Consider the following 19335-nt stretch of genomic DNA (forward strand, 5'->3'; position numbering starts at 1 on the left):
CGGAAATAGGAAAACCAGAGGGCTGGTATAAATTATTTTCAGGATAAAGGATTTCACCAATAGCGTCATTGTGCAAAAGAGTACGCTGCATCATCTGGATATGTGTGCAACAAAAGTTCAACATTCACCTTCTGCTGCCATTTCCGTCAGGCCATCTACGCATAGTTTGACACATACAGTTTGACTCATTTGTTCGATAAATCCAACATATGCACCACACAGAACGCACTTTAAGACGACTGTACAACCATCAAGATCAATTGCCAGATCAAAAAGCAGATCCCTTTGTTTCTTGGTACGTAGAACTAGCAACTATGTTTTGTCCGGGTTTAAACGTAAACATTTGCCACCATCCACTTCCTAATGTCTGAAACACAGGCTTCCAGGGTTGGCAATTTTGGGCCTTCACCATGTTTCATCGAAATGTACAGATGTGTGTCATCCACATAGCATTGAAAGTAGACATTGTGTTTCCGAATGACATCACCAAGAGTTAGAATATACACTGTATAGTGAAAAAAATAGTGGTCCTAAAACAGAACCTTGAGGAACACAGATGTTTATACATGTTACGAAACTTATCCCCCTAATGTTGATGCACTTTAATGTCTAGGGGTCTTGTGTTTAGTTAACTGGTCGGTAACCTGATTTAAGGAGTGCATCAATGTGAAATATCAGCATATGAGGACTGTGTTGAATGTACATGTGCCAAGGAAACGGCCAATTTACCAGGGTCCAGGCACAGCTCCTTCTTGACCTCTTGGTCGGCCAGCCAAGCGGATTATTATTTGTTCAGATGGTGACTAAAATAAATATACAAAAAATAAAACTACAAACAGGCATGCCCAAATTAATGACTCAAAACGTCTGCGACACTGACTGATGATCACCTAATTTCCTGCACCTGATGTGCAGTTAACTAAGCATAAGACCCCTAGACATAAAATGTTTGTCTGCGCTACAGATGGCTATATTGGTCCGCTAATACAGGACTAGTAAAGGCCCAGTGCACTACTTTTTAGAAATCTTGTAAATATTTTTTTTTATTAATATACAGTACCTGTCAAAAGTTTGGACACACCTAGCAATTCAATGGTTTTTCTTTATTTTTACTATTTTCTACATTGTAGAATAATAGTGAAGACATCACAACTATGAAATAACACATGGAATCATGTAGAAACCAAAAAAGTGTTAAAGAAATCAAAATCTATTTTACATAATTCAAAGTAGCCTTGATGACAGCTTTGCACTCTCTCAATCAGCTTCATGAAGTCACCTGGAATTCTATTATCAGGTGTGCCTTAGTAAAAGTTCATTTGTGGAATTTATTTCCTTCTTAATGAGTTTGAGCCAATCAGTTGTGACAAGGTAGGGGTGGTATACAGAAGATAGCCTTACTTGGTAAAAGACCAAGTCCATATTATGGCAAGAACAGCTAAAATAAGCAAAGTAATGCAAAGACTGTGCAAGTGGTATGTATTTTTACTAGGCACTATAATTCAGTGTTATAAACATCTCTCTAGACTTACCATGTATTCAGTGCTCTAGTGCTGCTATCTCTATCTCAGTGTACACAAGGTCATATTGGGTTAATGTTTCTCTGTAAAAACACAGGTCTGACCATCAGGACACAGTTCACAGAGGGCGACAGGCGAAACTCAAACATTTCCTTTCTGTGCCCTGTAACTATAATGTGTCATCCATGTCGAAATGACATTGGACTTTCATGGTATCAAATGTACAATTTGTAGACCACATGATGGTGGTTAGGTTTTCATACACAAATATTAAACACCTTTATTCAACTGCCATAGACGTGCATTGTCATTTCATTGGTACTGTGGTATCACTTGCGAGGACTTGAAATTGCTCTGCTGAGTGAAAATGCCCTGTTAATTTCTTTCAGACAAGAATCCAAGTTACATGCAAATGTATCTATTGCTACTGTAAATCCAGCAATTGAATCAAACAGATCTGTTAAAGTGCATCCAAAGTATTAACTCCTAATTTCTATACATAAGAAAATATCAGTCTTAGCAATACATTTCTAAATAAACAAAATATTTCAGTTCACAACACAATGGCGGCACATTAAATACTTGACAAATAAAAATACATCTTCCTTTTACTTTTCTAACATCCAGCAAACCTGCTTTATGTTGTCTGAATGAACATTAGAAACAAACAGTGCAGAGCAGACAGATGGATAAAATGAAATGAAGGCTAGGGCTTATGTCCTTAAGTTACCAGTGTCTTGTTGTTCATACAGTGTATTCAGAAAGCATTCACACCCCTTGGACATTTTCCACATTTTGTTACATTACACCCTTATTCTAAAATCAAATACCCCCCCCCCCATCAATCTACACACAATACCGCATAATGTCAAAGCAAAAACTGTTTTTATTTTAAATATGCTAATTTACCCCCCCCCAAAAAAAAAACTGAAATATCACATTTACATAAGTATCCAGACCATTTACTCAGTACTTTGTTGAAGTACCTTTGGCAGCGATTACAGCCTTGATTCTTCTTGGGTATGACACTACAAGCTTGGCACACCTGTATTTGGAGAGTTTCTCCCATTCTTTTCTGCAGATCCTCTCAAGCCCTGTTAGGTTACACACAGCTATTTTCAGGTCTCTCCAGAGATGTTCGATCGGGTTCAAGTCCGGGCCACTCAAGGATATTCAAAGACTTGTCCCGAAGCCACAGGCGCGTTGTCTTGTTGGATTCCTTCGACCTCATGACTTGGTTTTTGCTCTGACATGCAGTGTCAACTGTGGGACCTTAGTGGTTAGAGCGTTGGACTAGTAACCGAAAGGTTGTGAGTTCAAACCCCCGAGCTGACAAGGTACAATTCTGTCGTTCTGCCCCTGAACAGGCAGTTAACCCACTGTTCCCAGGCCATCATTGAAAATAAGAATAAGTTCTTAACTGACTTGCCTGGTTAAATAAAGGTAAAAAAAATATAAAAAAATATAGACAGGTGTGTGCCTTTCCAAATCATGTCCAATCAATTGAATATACCACAGGTGGACTCCCAAGTTGTAAAACATCTCAAGGATGATCAATGGGATGCACCTGAGCTCAATTTCAATTCCATAATGAAGGATCTGAATAGTTATGTCAATAAGGTATTTCTGTTTTTTATAAATTTGAAAACATTTCTAAAAACATGTTTTTGCTTTATTTTGTCATTATGGGGTATTGTGTGTAGATTGATGAGGGAAAAAATGATTACATACATTTTTAGAATAAGGCTGTAACATAAAAAAATGTGGAAAATGTCAAGGGGTCTGAATACTTTCCGAATGCACTGTATCACACTTCCAGCGGAAACATCCCTTCTCTTCACAAAAGTATGTTGGGAGACAGTGGTTGCTTTTATGGGATGCAACGGAAACACATTCAGACGAATTCTGCTGATGCCATGCATTTCCCACAGAGCAGACAAGACTTGAGTCTGATGTGAAGGTGTTGATGGGTTTTTTCTCTCCTCTCTTGATAGTGTTGATCATGGCACAGAGAAAGAGGCTTAAGACAAGACAGTCCAGGTTCAGAAAGCTACTTGTGAGACTCCTGGAACAAGCAGACAATAGTGTCATTGGTCACCTTGTCATGAACAGCGATAGAAATAAAACAATGTTCTGTATCCAAATGTAGACTTACAAATAATGTGTATGTGACTAATCTAACCCATATGTACCTGCTTGAACTTGTCCTTGGTGGCCCAGCAGATACTGAGTGTTGGAGGAGCTGCTGCAGAAGTTCCTTTTCATCCAGAAACTCCAGATGCTCTATTCTCTATAAACAAAGGTGGAGAAACGTATTAGAGCTAAACATCGTGAAAACAGAGGAATAACTTGAGATGTATCATTTGCCTACTGTATGTAACAGACTTTGTTTTACCTTGCCACGTCATCCTGAGGTATAACACTGTACACAGTCATCATATCCAGAGCATCTACATTCTCCCAGCCCGTCTTTAGGAAGTGCACTTTCTACTAATGCAAACATGTTCCACTTCAGGGAATGTCTTGCACAAAATCAACACTTGGGATTTGTTGTTTAATTGTCATGATTTAGTACTCATACTGGCAGTAAATGACGATAGTTGCTAATCAAAACTCCATATTTGGTGAGTAATGAACATGTTTTCACATGATTTAGCTTGAAAAGCTGGTTGGTGAATGGCAGGTTCAATGGCTGCTTCCTGGGCTTAAAGGAGAGTCGCCAAATCAACGTCTCCGGTAAGGCCCAAATTCTGGTTCAGTGTTTGTGGTGACAATATTTAATATTTCCAAGCAAAGGATCATAATGAGTGAATAACTAGAGAGGCAGGTAGCCTAGCGGTTAAGAGCATTGGGCCAGTAAACGAAAGGTTGCTGGTTCGAATTGCAGAGCCGACTAGGTGAAAAATCGGTTGATGTGCCCTTGAACAAGGCACTTAACCCTAAATGTTCCTGTAAATTGTTCTTGATAAGAGCATCTGCTAAATGACTACAATGTAAACTTTCTAAAGCAAGCAAACCTCTTGACTAAGTGACTTCATAAATCTTTGGCCCTGAGACCGTGGTTTGGTTTCAGACTGTGAGAAATCAGGAGACTGACGCAGCTGTTGTAAACACAGATTTGGGATCTCCTAATCCCAACAGTGTTTCTCTATACAGGCCTGGAAGGCACCCACTCAGCAAGTACAGACAGCATTTGCGTCACAATGTGTACCTTATTTAACCATGCCCCATTATCAGCGCTTCCTTTATATTTATCTGTAACGTCCCTTCAGATCTATCAAAAAGGTGTTTTGATGTGTTGTTGTATAATTGCTAGAGGGTTGAGGGTACTGTACTTGGGATTCCAATGACTGACATTGATTTTCATCTTAATTTCGTCAGAATCTCTGACATAACACCACATCCATAGAGCCTTCGGCACAAGTGGAGGCCATTTCAGAAGACACTTGAATCCACAGAGAACTCATTCTAAAGTTGTCGAGGCTTGGGTGGTGGACCAGACCTCACAGGAAGCCGTGAATATATGCACTTAAACCGTATGAATACAATTCTTGTAAACGGAACAGGGCTTTCCAAGTCTCATAGGCTGAGATAAAAGGAGATGGGGTTCTTTGACACACAGATGAAAAACAATGGAAAATCAAAGAGCACCCAAGTACAGTTGAAGTTGGAAGTTTACATACACTTAGGTTGGAGTAATTAAAACTTGTTTTTCAACCACTCCACAAATTTCTTGTTAACAAGCTATAGTTTGTTTGCTTGTTGTTAACAAGCTATCTACTTTGCGCATGACAAGTAATTTTCCCAACAATTGTTTACAGACAGATTATTTCACATATAATTCACTGCATTACAATTCCAGTGGGTCAGAAGTTTACATACACTAAGTTGACTGTGCCTTTAAACAGCTTGGAAAATTCCAGAAAATGTCATGGCTTTAGAAAATTCTGATAGGCTAATTTAATAATTTGAGTCAATTGGAGGTGTACCTGTGGATGTATTTCAAGGCCTACCTTCAAACTCAGTGGCTCTTTGCTTGACATCATGGGAAAATCAAAATAAATCAGCCAAGACCTCAGAAAAATAATGATTTACTTCCACAAGTCTGGTTCATCCGTGGGAGCAATTTCCAAACGGCTGAAGGTACCACGCTCATCTGTACAAACAATAGTACGCAAGTATAAACACCATGGGACCACGCAGCCGTCATAACACTCAGGAAGGAGGCGCGTTCTGTCTCCAAGAGATAAACGCACTTTGGTGCAAAAAGTGCAAATCAATCCCAGTACAACAGCAAAGGAACTTGTGAAGATGCTGGAGTAAACGGGTACAAAAGTATCTATATCCACAGTAAAACGAGTCCTATATCAACATAACCTGAAAGGCCGCTCAGCAAGGAAGAAGCCACAGCTCCAAAACCGCCATAAAAAAGCCAGACTACGGCTTGCAACTGCACATGGGGACTTTTTGGAGAAATGTCTTCCAGTCTAATGAAACAAAAATAGAACTGTTTGGCCATAATGACCCTTGATACGTTTGGAGGAAAAAGGGGGAAGCTTGCAAGACAAAGAACAACATCCCAACCGTGAAGCACGGAGGTGGCAGCATCATGTTGTGGGGGTGCTTTGCTGCAGGAGGGACTGGTGCACTTCACAAAACAGATGACATCATGAGGTAGGAAAATTATGTGGATATCTTGAAGCAATATCTCAAAACATCAGTCAGGAAGTTAAAGCTTGGTCGCAAATGGGTCTTCCAAATGGACAATGACGCCAAGCATACTTCCAAAGTTGTGGCAAAATGGCTTAAGGACAACAAACTCAAGGTATCGGAGTGGCCATCACAAAGCCCTGACCTCAATCCAATAGACAATTTGTGGGCAGAACTTAAAAAGTGTGCTTGAGCAAAGAGGCCTACAAACCTGACTCAGTTACACCAGCTCTGTCAGGATGAATGGGCCAAAATTCACTCAACTAATTGTGGGAAACTTGTGGAAGGCTACCCAAAATGTTTTTCCCAAGTTAAACAATTGAAAGGAAATGCTACCAAATACTAATTAAGTGTATGTAAACTTCTGACCCACTGGGAATGTGATGAAAGAAATAAAAGCTGAAAGAAATAATTCTCTACTATTATTCTGACATTTCACCTTCTTAACATAAAGTAGTGATCCTAACTGACCTAAAACAGGGAATTTTTACTTGAATTAAATGTGAGGAATTGTGAAAAACTGAGTTTAATGACCTAAGGCTCGTATTTCTGTGTGTTATTATGTTATAATTAAGTCTATGATTTGATATTTGATAGAGCAGTCTGACTGAGCGATGGTAGGCAGCAGCAGGCTCGTAAGCATTCATTCAAACAGGACTTTTGTGCATTTGCCAACAGCTTTTCGGTGTGCTTTTAGCATTGAGCCGTTTATGACTTCAAGCCTATCAACTCCCGAGATTAGGCTAGTGTAACTGATGTGAAATACCTAACTAGTTAGCGGGGTGCGCGCTAATGGTGCTTGCCTACGGAGCTGTGAGGGGAACGGCACCTCAGTACCTCCAGGCTCTGATCAGGCCCTACACCCAAACAAGGGCACTGCGTTCATCCACCTCTGGCCTGCTCGCCTCCCTACCACTGAGGAAGTACAGCTCCCGCTCAGCCCAGTCAAAACTGTTCGCTGCTCTGGCCCCCCAATGGTGGAACAAACTCCCTCACGACGCCAGGACAGCGGAGTCAATCATCACCTTCCGGAGACACCTGAAACCCCACCTCTTTAAGGAATACCTAGGATAGGATAAGTATTCCCCCCCCCTTTAAGATTTAGATGCACTATTGTAAAGTGACTGTTCCACTGGATGTCATAAGGTGAATGCACCAATTTGTAAGTCGCTCTGGATAAGAGCGTCTGCTAAATGACTTAAATGTAAATGTCTAATAGCGTTTCAATCGGTGACGTCACTCGCTCTGAGTAGTTGTTCCCCTTGCTCTGCAAGGGCCGTGGCTTTTATGGAGCGATGGGTAACGATGCTTCGAGGGTGGCTGTTGTCGATGTGTCCCTGGTTAGAGCCTAGGTAAGGGCGAGGAGAGGGACGGAAGCTATACTGTTACACTGGCAATACTATAGTGCCTATAAGAACATCCAATAGTCAAAGGTATATGAAATACAAATGGTATAGAGAAATATTCCTATAATAACTACAACCTGAAACTTCTTGTATGGAAATATTGAAGACTCATGTTGAAAGGAACCACCAGTTTTCATATGTTCTCATGTTCTGAGCAAGGAACTTAAACGTTAGCTTTTGTACATGGCACATATTGCAATTTTACTTTTTTCCCCTAACACTTTTGTTTTTGCATTATTTAAAACAAATTGAACATGTTCCATTATTTATTTGAGGCTAAATTGTTTTTATTGATGTATTATATTAAGTTCAAATAAAAAAGTGTTCAATTCGGTATTGTTGTAATTGTCATTATAAATAAATAAATTGGCCGATTAATCGGTATCGTCTTTTTTTTTGGGTCCTCCAATAAATCGGTATCGACATTGAAAAATCATAATCGGTCGACCTCTACTTCTGACTGAACTGTATATGATTGTCGTGATCAGGAACTGACTGCGGAACATTCGGCCTCGTTGGCCAAGACCATAAATACGAGTTAGGTACAGTGAAAGAACACTACCAGCCCAAAACACCAATCCCATACCAAACATATTGTATTGTATTGCTACAGCACAACTGCTGATCCACTGATACAGCCGTATACTGCTACTTCAATTGGCTAGACTCTTGCAAAGCTGTCCAACAAAATATTAAAACATATTCAATATGTTATTTTCACTGACTCTGGGTTGAGGTGGAACTTCTTCAGTTTGTCATCTAGGCCTGGGATGTCCCTGAGGTCAGCACCGATGATGCAGTGCCTGTCTGAGTCTAGGTTGTGGCCATCTGAAACACACACAGACAATACAAATGAAGACTAAGTGAAAATCAAATGTCACCATAAGAGACAATCCCATTCAGTTATCATGTTGATTTGTATCAGTCAATGTCTTTAACATCATTACTTAGTAATAATGCATCTGTGGAATAGGTCTCAATAAGAGGTATTGACAGCAGTGGTTTTGTCCCGAAGAGGTGCTCAACATTATAACTACACATTAAGGTGTGTTTCTTATTAGAGATGATCTCACTACAAGTTTAGCTGGACAGGCTCTGCCTCCCTCTACAGGTCCATTTCTGACATTACTGAGACCACAATTATGTCAAAACAAATAAAACTGTGATCTATATGAAGTTTTCTAAAGAGGAAAAATAAAACGGCTTACTTTTTGTTGTGTATTTTCCTGCAAGCAATCATCGGAAAGTCGACTTGGTTTCGAGGTTTTCTTCCTAAAAACACAAATATGACAAACAAATGACAATGAAAGTACAAACCAATGATAAGCATAGATTGTACTGTAAAATAAATGCATTTGTTTAATGGGATTATTAGACCAGTACCTTTAACCTCCAGAAAGTGGTGTCCAGCCCTGCCCCCAGGTTCACTATCTGACAGTTACACACCGTCTTCCTGAGGAAGGCATCCAGGTAGTTCATTCCCCGCAAACAGGCATAGTAATCTAACAGAAGACAACAGAGATTTAGTAACATAGTATGAAGCAGACCTTCTTCAAGCTAGTTTTTATTTTTTACAAATGTGTTTTTGGCTCTGGCCGATATATACATGGACTTGCCTCAGTTGATTTCTGGAGCCCTTCGTTCTCACATTTTACATTTACATTTAAGTCATTTAGCAGACGCTCTTATCCAGAGCGACTTACAAATTGGTGCATTCACCTTATGACATCCAGTGGAACAGCCACTTTACAATAGTGCATCTAAATATTTTAAGGGGGGAGGGGGGTGAGAAGGATTACTTTATCCTATCCTAAGTATTCCTTAAAGAGGTGGGGTTTCAGGTGTCTCCGGAAGGTGGTGATTGACTCCGCTGTCCTGGCGTCGTGAGGGAGTTTGTTCCACCATTGGGGAGCCAGAGCAGCGAACAGTTTTGACTGGGCTGAGCGGGAACTGTACTTCCTCAGTGGTAGGGAGACGAGCAGGCCAGAGGTGGATGAACGCAGTGCCCTTATTTGGGTGTAGGGCCTGATCAGAGCCTGGAGGTACTGAGGTGCCGTTCCCCTCACAGCTCCGTAGGCAAGCACCATGGTCTTGTAGCGGATGCGAGCTTCAACTGGAAGCCAGTGGAGAGAGCGGAGGAGCGGGGTGACGTGAGAGAACTTGGGAAGGTTGAACACTAGACGGGCTGCGGCGTTCTGGATGAGTTGTAGGGGTTTAATGGCACAGGCAGGGAGCCCAGCCAACAGCGAGTTGCAGTAATCCAGACGGGAGATGACAAGTGCCTGGATTAGGACCTGCGCCGCTTCCTGTGTGAGGCAGGGTCGTACTCTGCGGATGTTGTAGAGCATGAACCTACAGGAACGTGCCACCGTCTTGATGTTAGTTGAGAACGACAGGGTGTTGTCCAGGATCACGCCAAGGTTCTTAGCGCTCTGGGAGGAGGACACAATGGAGTTGTCAACCGTGATGGCGAGATCATGGAACGGGCAGTCCTTCCCCGGGAGGAAGAGCAGCTCCGTCTTGCCGAAGTTCAGCTTGAGGTGGTGATCCGTCATCCACACTGATATGTCTGCCAGACATGCAGAGATGCGATTCGCCACCTGGTCATCAGAAGGGGGAAAGGAGAAGATTAATTGTGTGTCGTCTGCATAGCAATGATAGGAGAGACCATGTGAGGTTATGACAGAGCCAAGTGACTTGGTGTATAGCGAGAATAGGAGAGGGCCTAGAACAGAGCCCTGGAGGACACCAGTGGTGAGAGCGCGTGGTGAGGAGACAGATTCTCGCCACGCCACCTGGTAGGAGCGACCTGTCAGGTAGGACGCAATCCAAGCGTGGGCCGCGCCAGAGATGCCCAACTCGGAGAGGGTGGAGAGGAGGATCTGATGGTTCACAGTATCGAAGGCAGCCGATAGGTCTAGAAGGATGAGAGCAGAGGAGAGAGAGTTAGCTTTAGCGGTGCGGTTCTCCTACTGGCCTCACAAAATACTGGACATAGGGGTCTGTCCAGTAGCCTTTACTGGTTGCATATCTGAAAATCAAACAAATGGTTCAGTATAACATGCCCAAATGCAGCATAAAAAATAATATGCTCCCATTTATGACGGGATAAGAGAAAAGTAATATTGAATGATTAAATATGGGCGTGTCATTTACTGTGTACAATCTGAATAAATACTAAAGGCAGGCTGGTTGCTTCTCCGAAGGGAGGCAATTGACTTGTTGCATTCGCATACAATGTTGCAATTCGGATCACCTAGCTAAGCAGCAGCTTGTACATTTGAAAAACAACTTCTACAACACCACATGCATCAGCTGTTCCAATGTGGCTAACATTGGTTAGCTTTGACCGTTGCTTCGCAGCCGAGCAAAAATCTTTACCGGGCAGGTGGTCAAACTCAAGTAGATGGACTTGGTTGATATAATTAGCAACAGTTAAATAATGTACTGTCTGTCACAACTTATGCAAGAAATTCTGAGCTAAACTGAAGTAGCCTCTCTTCAACTTCCGGCATATACAGTATATTTACCCATAATGCAACGCTCAATTCATTTTCCTACGTTTTCATTGGCCTAGTCTCTATCCACCACAACCAATACACGAAATGCATTAAAACGATATTAGATATCTATTTTACGTCTGCTACGTTAGGTTACATCTCAACAGATCTGGGATTGTTACAATGTGTAATTTTAGAGACGCATCAAATGTACTTGGGATTGTTATAATGTATTGTAATGACCTGGCTAGCTCATAAAGGAACAATTGTCCAGACAGAAAATTGAGTTTACGAATTTACGGTTTATTAACCAAACTCCACACAGGCTACAGTTTGGCCGCAGACCACGCCAAATAAATGAAAGACACCCTATAAAACAACCGTGACCTTCTCTTGCGAAGACCAGACGTAAGAGAGAGAACAATGGCTAAACATGGTTTTAACATGCAACGCTCCATCCCCCTGCCAAGCCCTCACGCCACTCCACCAACCACCAGGATGCCCGGCATCAGAACATTCCAGGCATTCTCGTGATTGGCAGATAGCAGGTTGATTGGCATGTCGGACCCCGCGAACACTGGGTGCTGGTAAGTACAACACAACCAACTAATAGCATAATACATAACACACAGCTGTCTGTGCGGGTCGCTACACTATCAAGCATATTCTATGTCCAGCGGCGACCCGTCATTCATTTTTTTTAGGCTTGTCTGTTTTGCATGTTATTTTGGTATATCACTTATCACATATTATTTTGGCATGTCACATATCAGTTTTCAAACAATGTTTAAAAAAAATAAATAATTAAGTTAATAAAGCCGCATGCAAACATGGTCTCTTTTTTGTTTTCTTGAGTAAGGGAGCTCCAAAATGCAGGTGTTTCAGCCTAGAACAGTGCTTTCTGTGATGTTGGGGCAAGCCAGCAGAAAATACGGAGCTTTGCGCAATGATTGGCTCAGTGTTCTGTCACTCATAAGGACACTACGTCACTGCCAAGGGTAGAGCTCGAAAAAAATTCAAGCTCCTTCGGTGCTGCCATAGAGTTACATTAGAAGTGCCCATCCAAGTAGGCTCAAGGTCATTGGCCCTAGATAAAATTAAATCAAATCACGTTATAGCTACAGTAGCTGTGATTGGAATGATAATGTCAACATCATACTTTCAAAATCTTAGCTAGCAGTCATCATCATGAATGAAGTTGACAATCTACTGGAAAATCCTTTTTAATCCTTGTCATATGAAGAGAAATAACGAAGATAAATTATAGATGAAACGTATCGGTGCTCATTGGACATAAATATTACGCAACAAGTTTGACATCGTAAATTCATTTTGGAAGGAATCAGTGGCTAACGGCAAGCATTGCAAATCAATCATTAGCCTGCTATTCAGTGGAGTGGCTGTGAGGTCCCAAGTCTAAGATTAAGGTTATATTTTCCTAGTTTCAAGTTATAAACATGTAACATTGGCCATGCTGTCAATGAAGCATGATTTGTGCCGCGGGCATAACAACTGTTAACTCATAACTGCAAAGTGAGTTCAAGACAACTGGAAAAACGAGTTACGACTGGGAAAATACGTTTTGAACTTTCATCCAACTCGGAATTGTAAATCGAGAACTCTGGCCTCTTTCTAGAGCTACGAACTGTAGATCACTGACGTCATCATGATTTGATTTTTTCCCCCAGTTCCCTGTTGTCTTGAAAGCACAATCAATCTAGAGAATGCCAGACTTTGATGACAAAATTTTCCCACTAAGGTCCAACTGAGCACAGCACAACGGTGAGTCCAAACATGTCTTGAATGCTGCTGCATAAATTATGTAATATGCCAGGAAGATATGTATACTGTAGCTAAGAAAGTAATACTAAGTGCAGTAGTGTAAAGTACTTAAATAAAAATACTTTAAAGTACTACTTAAGTAGTTTTTTTAAAGGTATCTGTACTTTACTTTACTATTTATATTTTTGACAACTTTTACTTTTACTTCACTACATTCCTAAAGAAAAATGTACTTTTTACCCCACACATTTTCCCTGACACCCAAAAGTACTCGTTTCATTTTGAATGATTAGCAGGACAGGAAAATTGTCTAATTCATGTGCATATCAAGAGAACATCCCTGGTCATCCCTACTGCCTCTGATCTGGTGGACTCACTAAACACATGCTTTGTCTGTAAATTATGTCTGAGTGTTGAATTGTGCCTCTGGCTATCCGTAAATAAAAAAAAACAAGAAAATGATGCCGTCTGGTTTATGTAATATAAGACATTTTAAATGATTTATACTTTTAATTTTTATACTTAAGTATATTTTAGCGATTACATTTACTTTTGATACTTAAGTATATTTGAAACTTTTACTGAAGTAGTATTTTACTGGATGACTTTTACTTGAGTCATTTTCTATTAAGGTATCATTACATTTACTCAAGTGTGGCAATTGGGTACTTTTTCTACCACTGACTAAGTGGATGTGGTATAGCAAGCTGTTAGTAGCCCATGTGCTTCACCCTAATCATTTCTTAATTTCACCTACTGTTCTGATTTGGTGGTGCACATGTAGCCTATAACCTGATTTTGAGAAATGTAATCATTGAATATTGTAAGAGTTTTCATTGTCTGCTTATATGCTCCCTTTATTTATCGTGTCCTTTATTTATGGTTATTTATGTGTGGTTTATATGCCCCCTTTATTTATATTGTAACGACCATGGGTTTATAAGCGCGGAAATCGACTCTGCCGTTCAGCATGCTTTTGCGGCACAGTCGATAGCGCGCCGGACCTCGGGCAAGAAGGTCGAGGGCTCGTGACCTGCTCCCTGCCTGTTTCATTACATTGGTGTCAGAAGTGATCGGACCTTACATCCACGACAGTGCGTGTGCAACTTTATCAGTAAAACCTTCTCTCTTCTATTTTATCTTATCTTATTTGATCTACTTTAAGATTATTATTATTATTATTAGTATTATTATTATTTTTACATTAATCATGCATGAGGAATCAGATGACAACACATGTCCATCTATCTGCAAAACAGTCCATTATAAGGTTCAACGTAAGTAGACGTGTATTGAGACGTCACTGGTAGGAGCGCGTACCGCTATGAGCTCCATAGGCGATTAGGGAGTGAAAGTTAATGATAAATTGTTGTTGATGAAGACGAGTTCTGATGTCAACAACTGATTATGTATGTCATTGAACAACAGTTTGACATTTCAACTAAACTGATTGTTTTAATAGCTATATGTACATTTTGCTGCGTAATGTTGGCATATTCAACATCTTCATGATAAAGAACTCATCCAGAGGTCAGTGCAAATTCTGCAGTACTGAATTGTGTCACTGGAGCGAGCAAGATGACTTTCGTAAACTGTCCCAAGCCCCACAGTCAGCAGCACATTTAACAGTGCTGGGGATTGCGGTATATGGATGCTTTTGCAACCTATTCTTCCTGCCACCCATTCAACGCCATCATCAGCTTGTGCTGGCAAAGAGAGAGGTGTGCTGCGAGCTAGCTGTTTGGGAAAAGCTTCGACGGTGGTTAGCCAGATAGATATCCAGCATAAAGGCTGCAAGCAGTCAGCGGAACTCTGGATGGTTTTCTAGCTTTTTGATAAAATACATGGCTTTAATGATGTCGTCAACACGCGACGGAATAACTTTTTTCTGAAACAACCACTTGAAGACTAACCTAAACTAGCTAGCTAAAAAGTGACCAGTTATTTTAATTGGTTCATAGCTTTAGCTAGCTGCAAGCTAATCTTCGACACAAAGCTACTGACTGTTAGTTGGCTATATTGTGAACTTCATGGCCAACAAAAGGACTCTTGTCTAATGAAGCACATCACAGGATTTACTTTTCCAGCTCTAAAAAGTAGCACGACTCCACTGGAGAAGGACGCAAAATGAAGAAACAGTTCAATCGGATGAAACAACTCGCCAACCAAACAGTTGGCAGGCAAGTAACATTAGCTGTTGCTAAATTGTTAACAATCTAGCAATTTGTTAGCTAGCAAGTTCTGTCTTTTGATTTTCTATATCGTTGTAATGAATAAAAAACAGCTGGTAACGTCAAGGCTTTAATCCTAGATCTAATGTTATTGTCCCATTTTATCTGGAGTATTATTCATCAAGGAAAGAGTGCTGAGGTTTCCTAAACTCTTCACACGTTTGTGTATAACGGTTTTGTTACATGACTGTAAGTCTAAACGTTTCCAGTTAGTTTCATGGTGAATTTAGCATCACATCTAATCTACAGGATGCATTCCGCACATTTTACATCGGTAAAAGGCAGATTTGCAACTCCTACTGCTGAGCAAGCTGAAGATATTTGACAGCTCTTATCCAAGCACTGTGGCGATGCACTACTTCACATGATTGCAGATGCTGGAGCTACATGGTATAGGAAAGTGCATGCCCTGCAACAGCTGTTATTCAACTTATTGTCCCCAATCTAACTGACATTAAAGACATTAAAGAAGAGATTCAGGCTATTTTTCCTGGTGTTTGTGTGTGTGCACAGATCAAATCAAATCAAATGTTATTTGTCACATACACATGGTTAGCAGATGTTAAATGCGAGTGTAGCGAAATGCTTGTGCTTCTAGTTCCGACAATGCAGTGATAACCAACAAGTAATCTAACTAACAATTCCAAAACTACTGTCTTATACACAGTGTAAGGGGATAAGGAACATGTACATAAGGATATATGAATGAGTGATGGTACAGAGCAGCATACAGTAGATGGTATCGAGTACAGTATATACATATGAGATGAGTGTGTAGACAAAGTAACAAAGTGGCATAGTTAAAGTGGCTAGTGATACATGTGTTACATAAGGATGCAGTCGATGATGTAGAGTACAGTATATACATTTACATTACATTTAAGTCATTTAGCAGACGCTCTTATCCAGAGCGACTTACATATGCATATGAGATGAATAATGTAGGGTAAGTAACATTATATAAGGTAGCATTGTTTAAAGTGGCTAGTGATATATTTACATAATTTCCCATCAATTCCCATTATTAAAATGGCTGGAGTTGGGTCAGTGTCAATGACAGTGTGTTGGCAGCAGCCACTCAATGTTAGTGGTGGCTGTTTAACAGTCTGATGGCCTTGAGATAGAAGCTGTTTTTCAGTCTCTCGGTCCCAGCTTTGATGCACCTGTACTGACCTTGCCTTCTGGATGATAGCGGGGTGAACAGGCAGTGGTTCGGGTGGTTGATGTCCTTGATGATCTTTATGGCCTTCCTGTAACAACGGGTGGTGTAGGTGTCCTGGAGGGCAGGTAGTTAGCCCCGGTGATGCGTTGTGCAGTCCTCACTACCCTCTGGAGAGCCTTACGGTTGAGGGCGGAGCAGTTGCCGTACCAGGCGGTGATACAGCCCGCCAGGATGCTCTCGATTGTGCATCTGTAGAAGTTTGTGAGTGCTTTTGGTGACAAGCCGAATTTCTTCAGCCTCCTGAGGTTGAATAGGCGCTGCTGCGCCTTCTTCACGACGCTGTCAGTGTGAGTGGACCAATTCAGTTTGTCTGTGATGTGTATGCCGAGGAACTTAAAACTAGCTACCCTCTCCACTACTGTTCCATCGATGTGGATAGGGGGGTGTTCCCTCTGCTGTTTCCTGAAGTCCACAATCATCTCCTTAGTTTTGTTGACGTTGAGTGTGAGGTTATTTTCCTGACACCACACTCCGAGGGCCCTCACCTCCTCCCTGTAGGCCGTCTCGTCGTTGTTGGTAATCAAGCCTACCACTGTTGTGTCGTCCGCAAACTTGAAGATTGAGTTGGAGGCGTGCGTGGCCACGCAGTCGTGGGTGAACAGGGAGTACAAGAGAGGGCTCAGAACGCACCCTTGTGGGGCCCCCGTGTTGAGGATCAGCGGGGAGGAGATGTTGTTGCCTACCCTCACCACCTGGGGGCGGCCCGTCAGGAAGTCCAGTACCCAGTTGCACAGGGCGGGGTCGAGACCCAGGGTCTCGAGCTTGATGACGAGCTTGGAGGGTACTATGGTCCAATTTGTAAGTCGCTCTGGATAAGAGCGTCTGCTAAATGACTTAAATGTAAATGTAAATGTAAATGTGTTGAATGCCGAGCTGTAGTCGATGAACAGCATTCTCACATAGGTATTCCTCTTGTCCAGGTGGGTTAGGGCAGTGTGCAGTGTGGTTGAGATTGCATCGTCTGTGGACCTATTTGGGCGGTAAGCAAATTGGAGTGGGTCTAGGGTGTCAGGTAGGGTGGAGGTGATATGGTCCTTGACTAGTCTCTCAAAGCACTTCATGATGACGGAAGTGAGTGCTACGGGGCGGTAGTCGTTTAGCTCAGTTACCTTAGCTTTCTTGGGAACAGGAACAATGGTGGCCCTCTTGAAGCATGTGGGAACAGCAGACTGGTATAGGGATTGATTGAATATGTCCGTAAACACACCGGCCAGCTGGTCTGCGCATGCTCTGAGGGCGCGGCTGGGGATGCCGTCTGGGCCTGCAGCCTTGCGAGGGTTAACACGTTTAAATGTCTTACTCACCTCGGATGCAGTGAAGGAGAGACCGCATGTTTCTGTTGCAGGCCGTGTCAGTGGCACTGTATTGTCCTCAAAGCGGGCAAAAAAGTTATTTAGTCTGCCTGGGAGCAAGACATCCTGGTCCGTGACTGGGCTGGATTTCATCTTGTAGTCCGTGATTGACTGTAGACCCTGCCACATGCCTCTTGTGTCTGAGCAATTGAATTGAGATTCCACTTTGTCTCTGTACTGACGCTTAGCTTGTTTAATAGCCTTGCGGAGGGAATAGCTGCACTGTTTGTATTCAGTCATGTTGCCAGACACCTTGCCCTGATTAAAAGCAGTGGTTCGCGCTTTCAGTTTCACGCGAATGCTGCCATCAATCCACGGTTTCTGGTTAGGGAATGTTTTTATCGTTGCTATGGGAACGACATCTTCGACGCACGTTCTAATGAACTCGCACACCGAATCAGCGTATTCGTCAATATTCCCATCTGACGCAATACGAAACATGTCCCAGTCCACGTGATGGAAGCAGTCTTGGAGTGTAGAGTCAGCTTGGTCTGACCAGCGTTGGACAGACCTCAGCGTGAGAGCCTCTTGTTCAGATTCCAGTAGATCAGGGAGTCACCGTTCCTCCAACTCTGTTGCCATGTCAATTCAATGCCATGTCAGTCTAATCTGCTGAGGCAGCCAGGACAATCAAGTTCGATCAACTGATGCTGACGACCAAGAGCAAATCTGTCGTTCTGCCCCTGAACAGGCAGTTAACCCACTGATCTTAGGCCGTCATTGAAAATAAGAATTTGTTCTTAACTGACTTGCCTAGTTAAATAAAGGTAAAATAAAAAAGACAAGTATGGCACAATATAGTCTGATTAATCAGTCTGTAATACACAATTAATTGGTGTATACCATCTGCAATTAATGCCTGTAAATCGTGTAAATGTATTGTACAACCCAGAATGTTTAAGGCCTACTCTACCGATTGTCTGTGTGGTTTGTCCTTCAGCTGCTCAATTTGAGGCAAAATATCCACAGGAAAGTATTATTTACCTGACTTAGAGAGCCGGTAGCATTTGGTTTGGTTTGTCACGAGGTAAAGTTTGTTTTATGTTTTCCGTTTTCTCTCGTAAATAGCTATTGAACTAAGCATGCCATGACAATAAAACATTTATATTCTCAATCAGGGGAGGATGGAGAAGAATACATACCTTTTTGTTGTTTTGAATTGTAGATATGTATTTTTAAGATAAAAATAAATAAGAACAATATTTTCTCATTTCGAGCAGCTGAAGGACAGACAACTGGTAGAGTAAGTTTATTATAATAATTTTTTCTACATTCTGACTTGTAAGAAACAATTACAAAATTGATCAGTAGTTGCAGGTTGTATATACCAATTAATTTTGTATTAGAGTCTGATTAATCAGACCAGGCACCATTGCCTCACTCCACCATAGCCTAGGCACCCTGGCCTATTTGCCAGTAGTGGAACCACCCTTGAGAGAACAGCCCTTTAAAGAAGTGCAATCTTTGGGAATATCTTGGCATCGGATCTCTAATTCCATAGGTTTTTTCCATGGCGGGAGATATAGAACCTTCATGTAACAGTACCCTTGAAAAGGAGAGGCCTGCCCTGCGTTGTCCTGCCTTGAGTGATGGAGGAAAGGTGACTAGGAAA

General features: G+C 41.6%; 1 protein-coding gene and 1 long non-coding RNA gene across 2 annotated transcripts in view; one reads left to right on the forward strand and one right to left on the reverse strand.

Annotated features, from left to right (window-relative positions):
• Nucleotides 1-2980: 2980 nt before the first annotated feature.
• On the reverse strand, nt 2981-9140 carry LOC124037308. Its single transcript, XR_006839156.1, has 4 exons — nt 9020-9140; nt 8845-8908; nt 3713-3810; nt 2981-3585 (listed from the first exon to the last, which is right to left on the reverse strand). It is a non-coding gene; the product is annotated as an uncharacterized LOC124037308 (long non-coding RNA).
• A 5135-nt stretch (nt 9141-14275) lies between these two features.
• Nucleotides 14276-19335, forward strand: part of LOC124038551 (rho GTPase-activating protein 17-like) — a 52024-nt gene continuing 46964 nt past the window's right edge. Inside the window, 1 exon segment of the mRNA XM_046354567.1 lies at nt 14276-15098. Within this exon segment, the coding sequence (XP_046210523.1) occupies nt 15046-15098 (53 nt within the window). The 5' untranslated portion in view covers nt 14276-15045.

Source organism: Oncorhynchus gorbuscha, linkage group LG06 (assembly GCF_021184085.1).
Source record: "Oncorhynchus gorbuscha isolate QuinsamMale2020 ecotype Even-year linkage group LG06, OgorEven_v1.0, whole genome shotgun sequence".
NCBI lineage: Eukaryota > Metazoa > Chordata > Actinopteri > Salmoniformes > Salmonidae > Oncorhynchus > Oncorhynchus gorbuscha.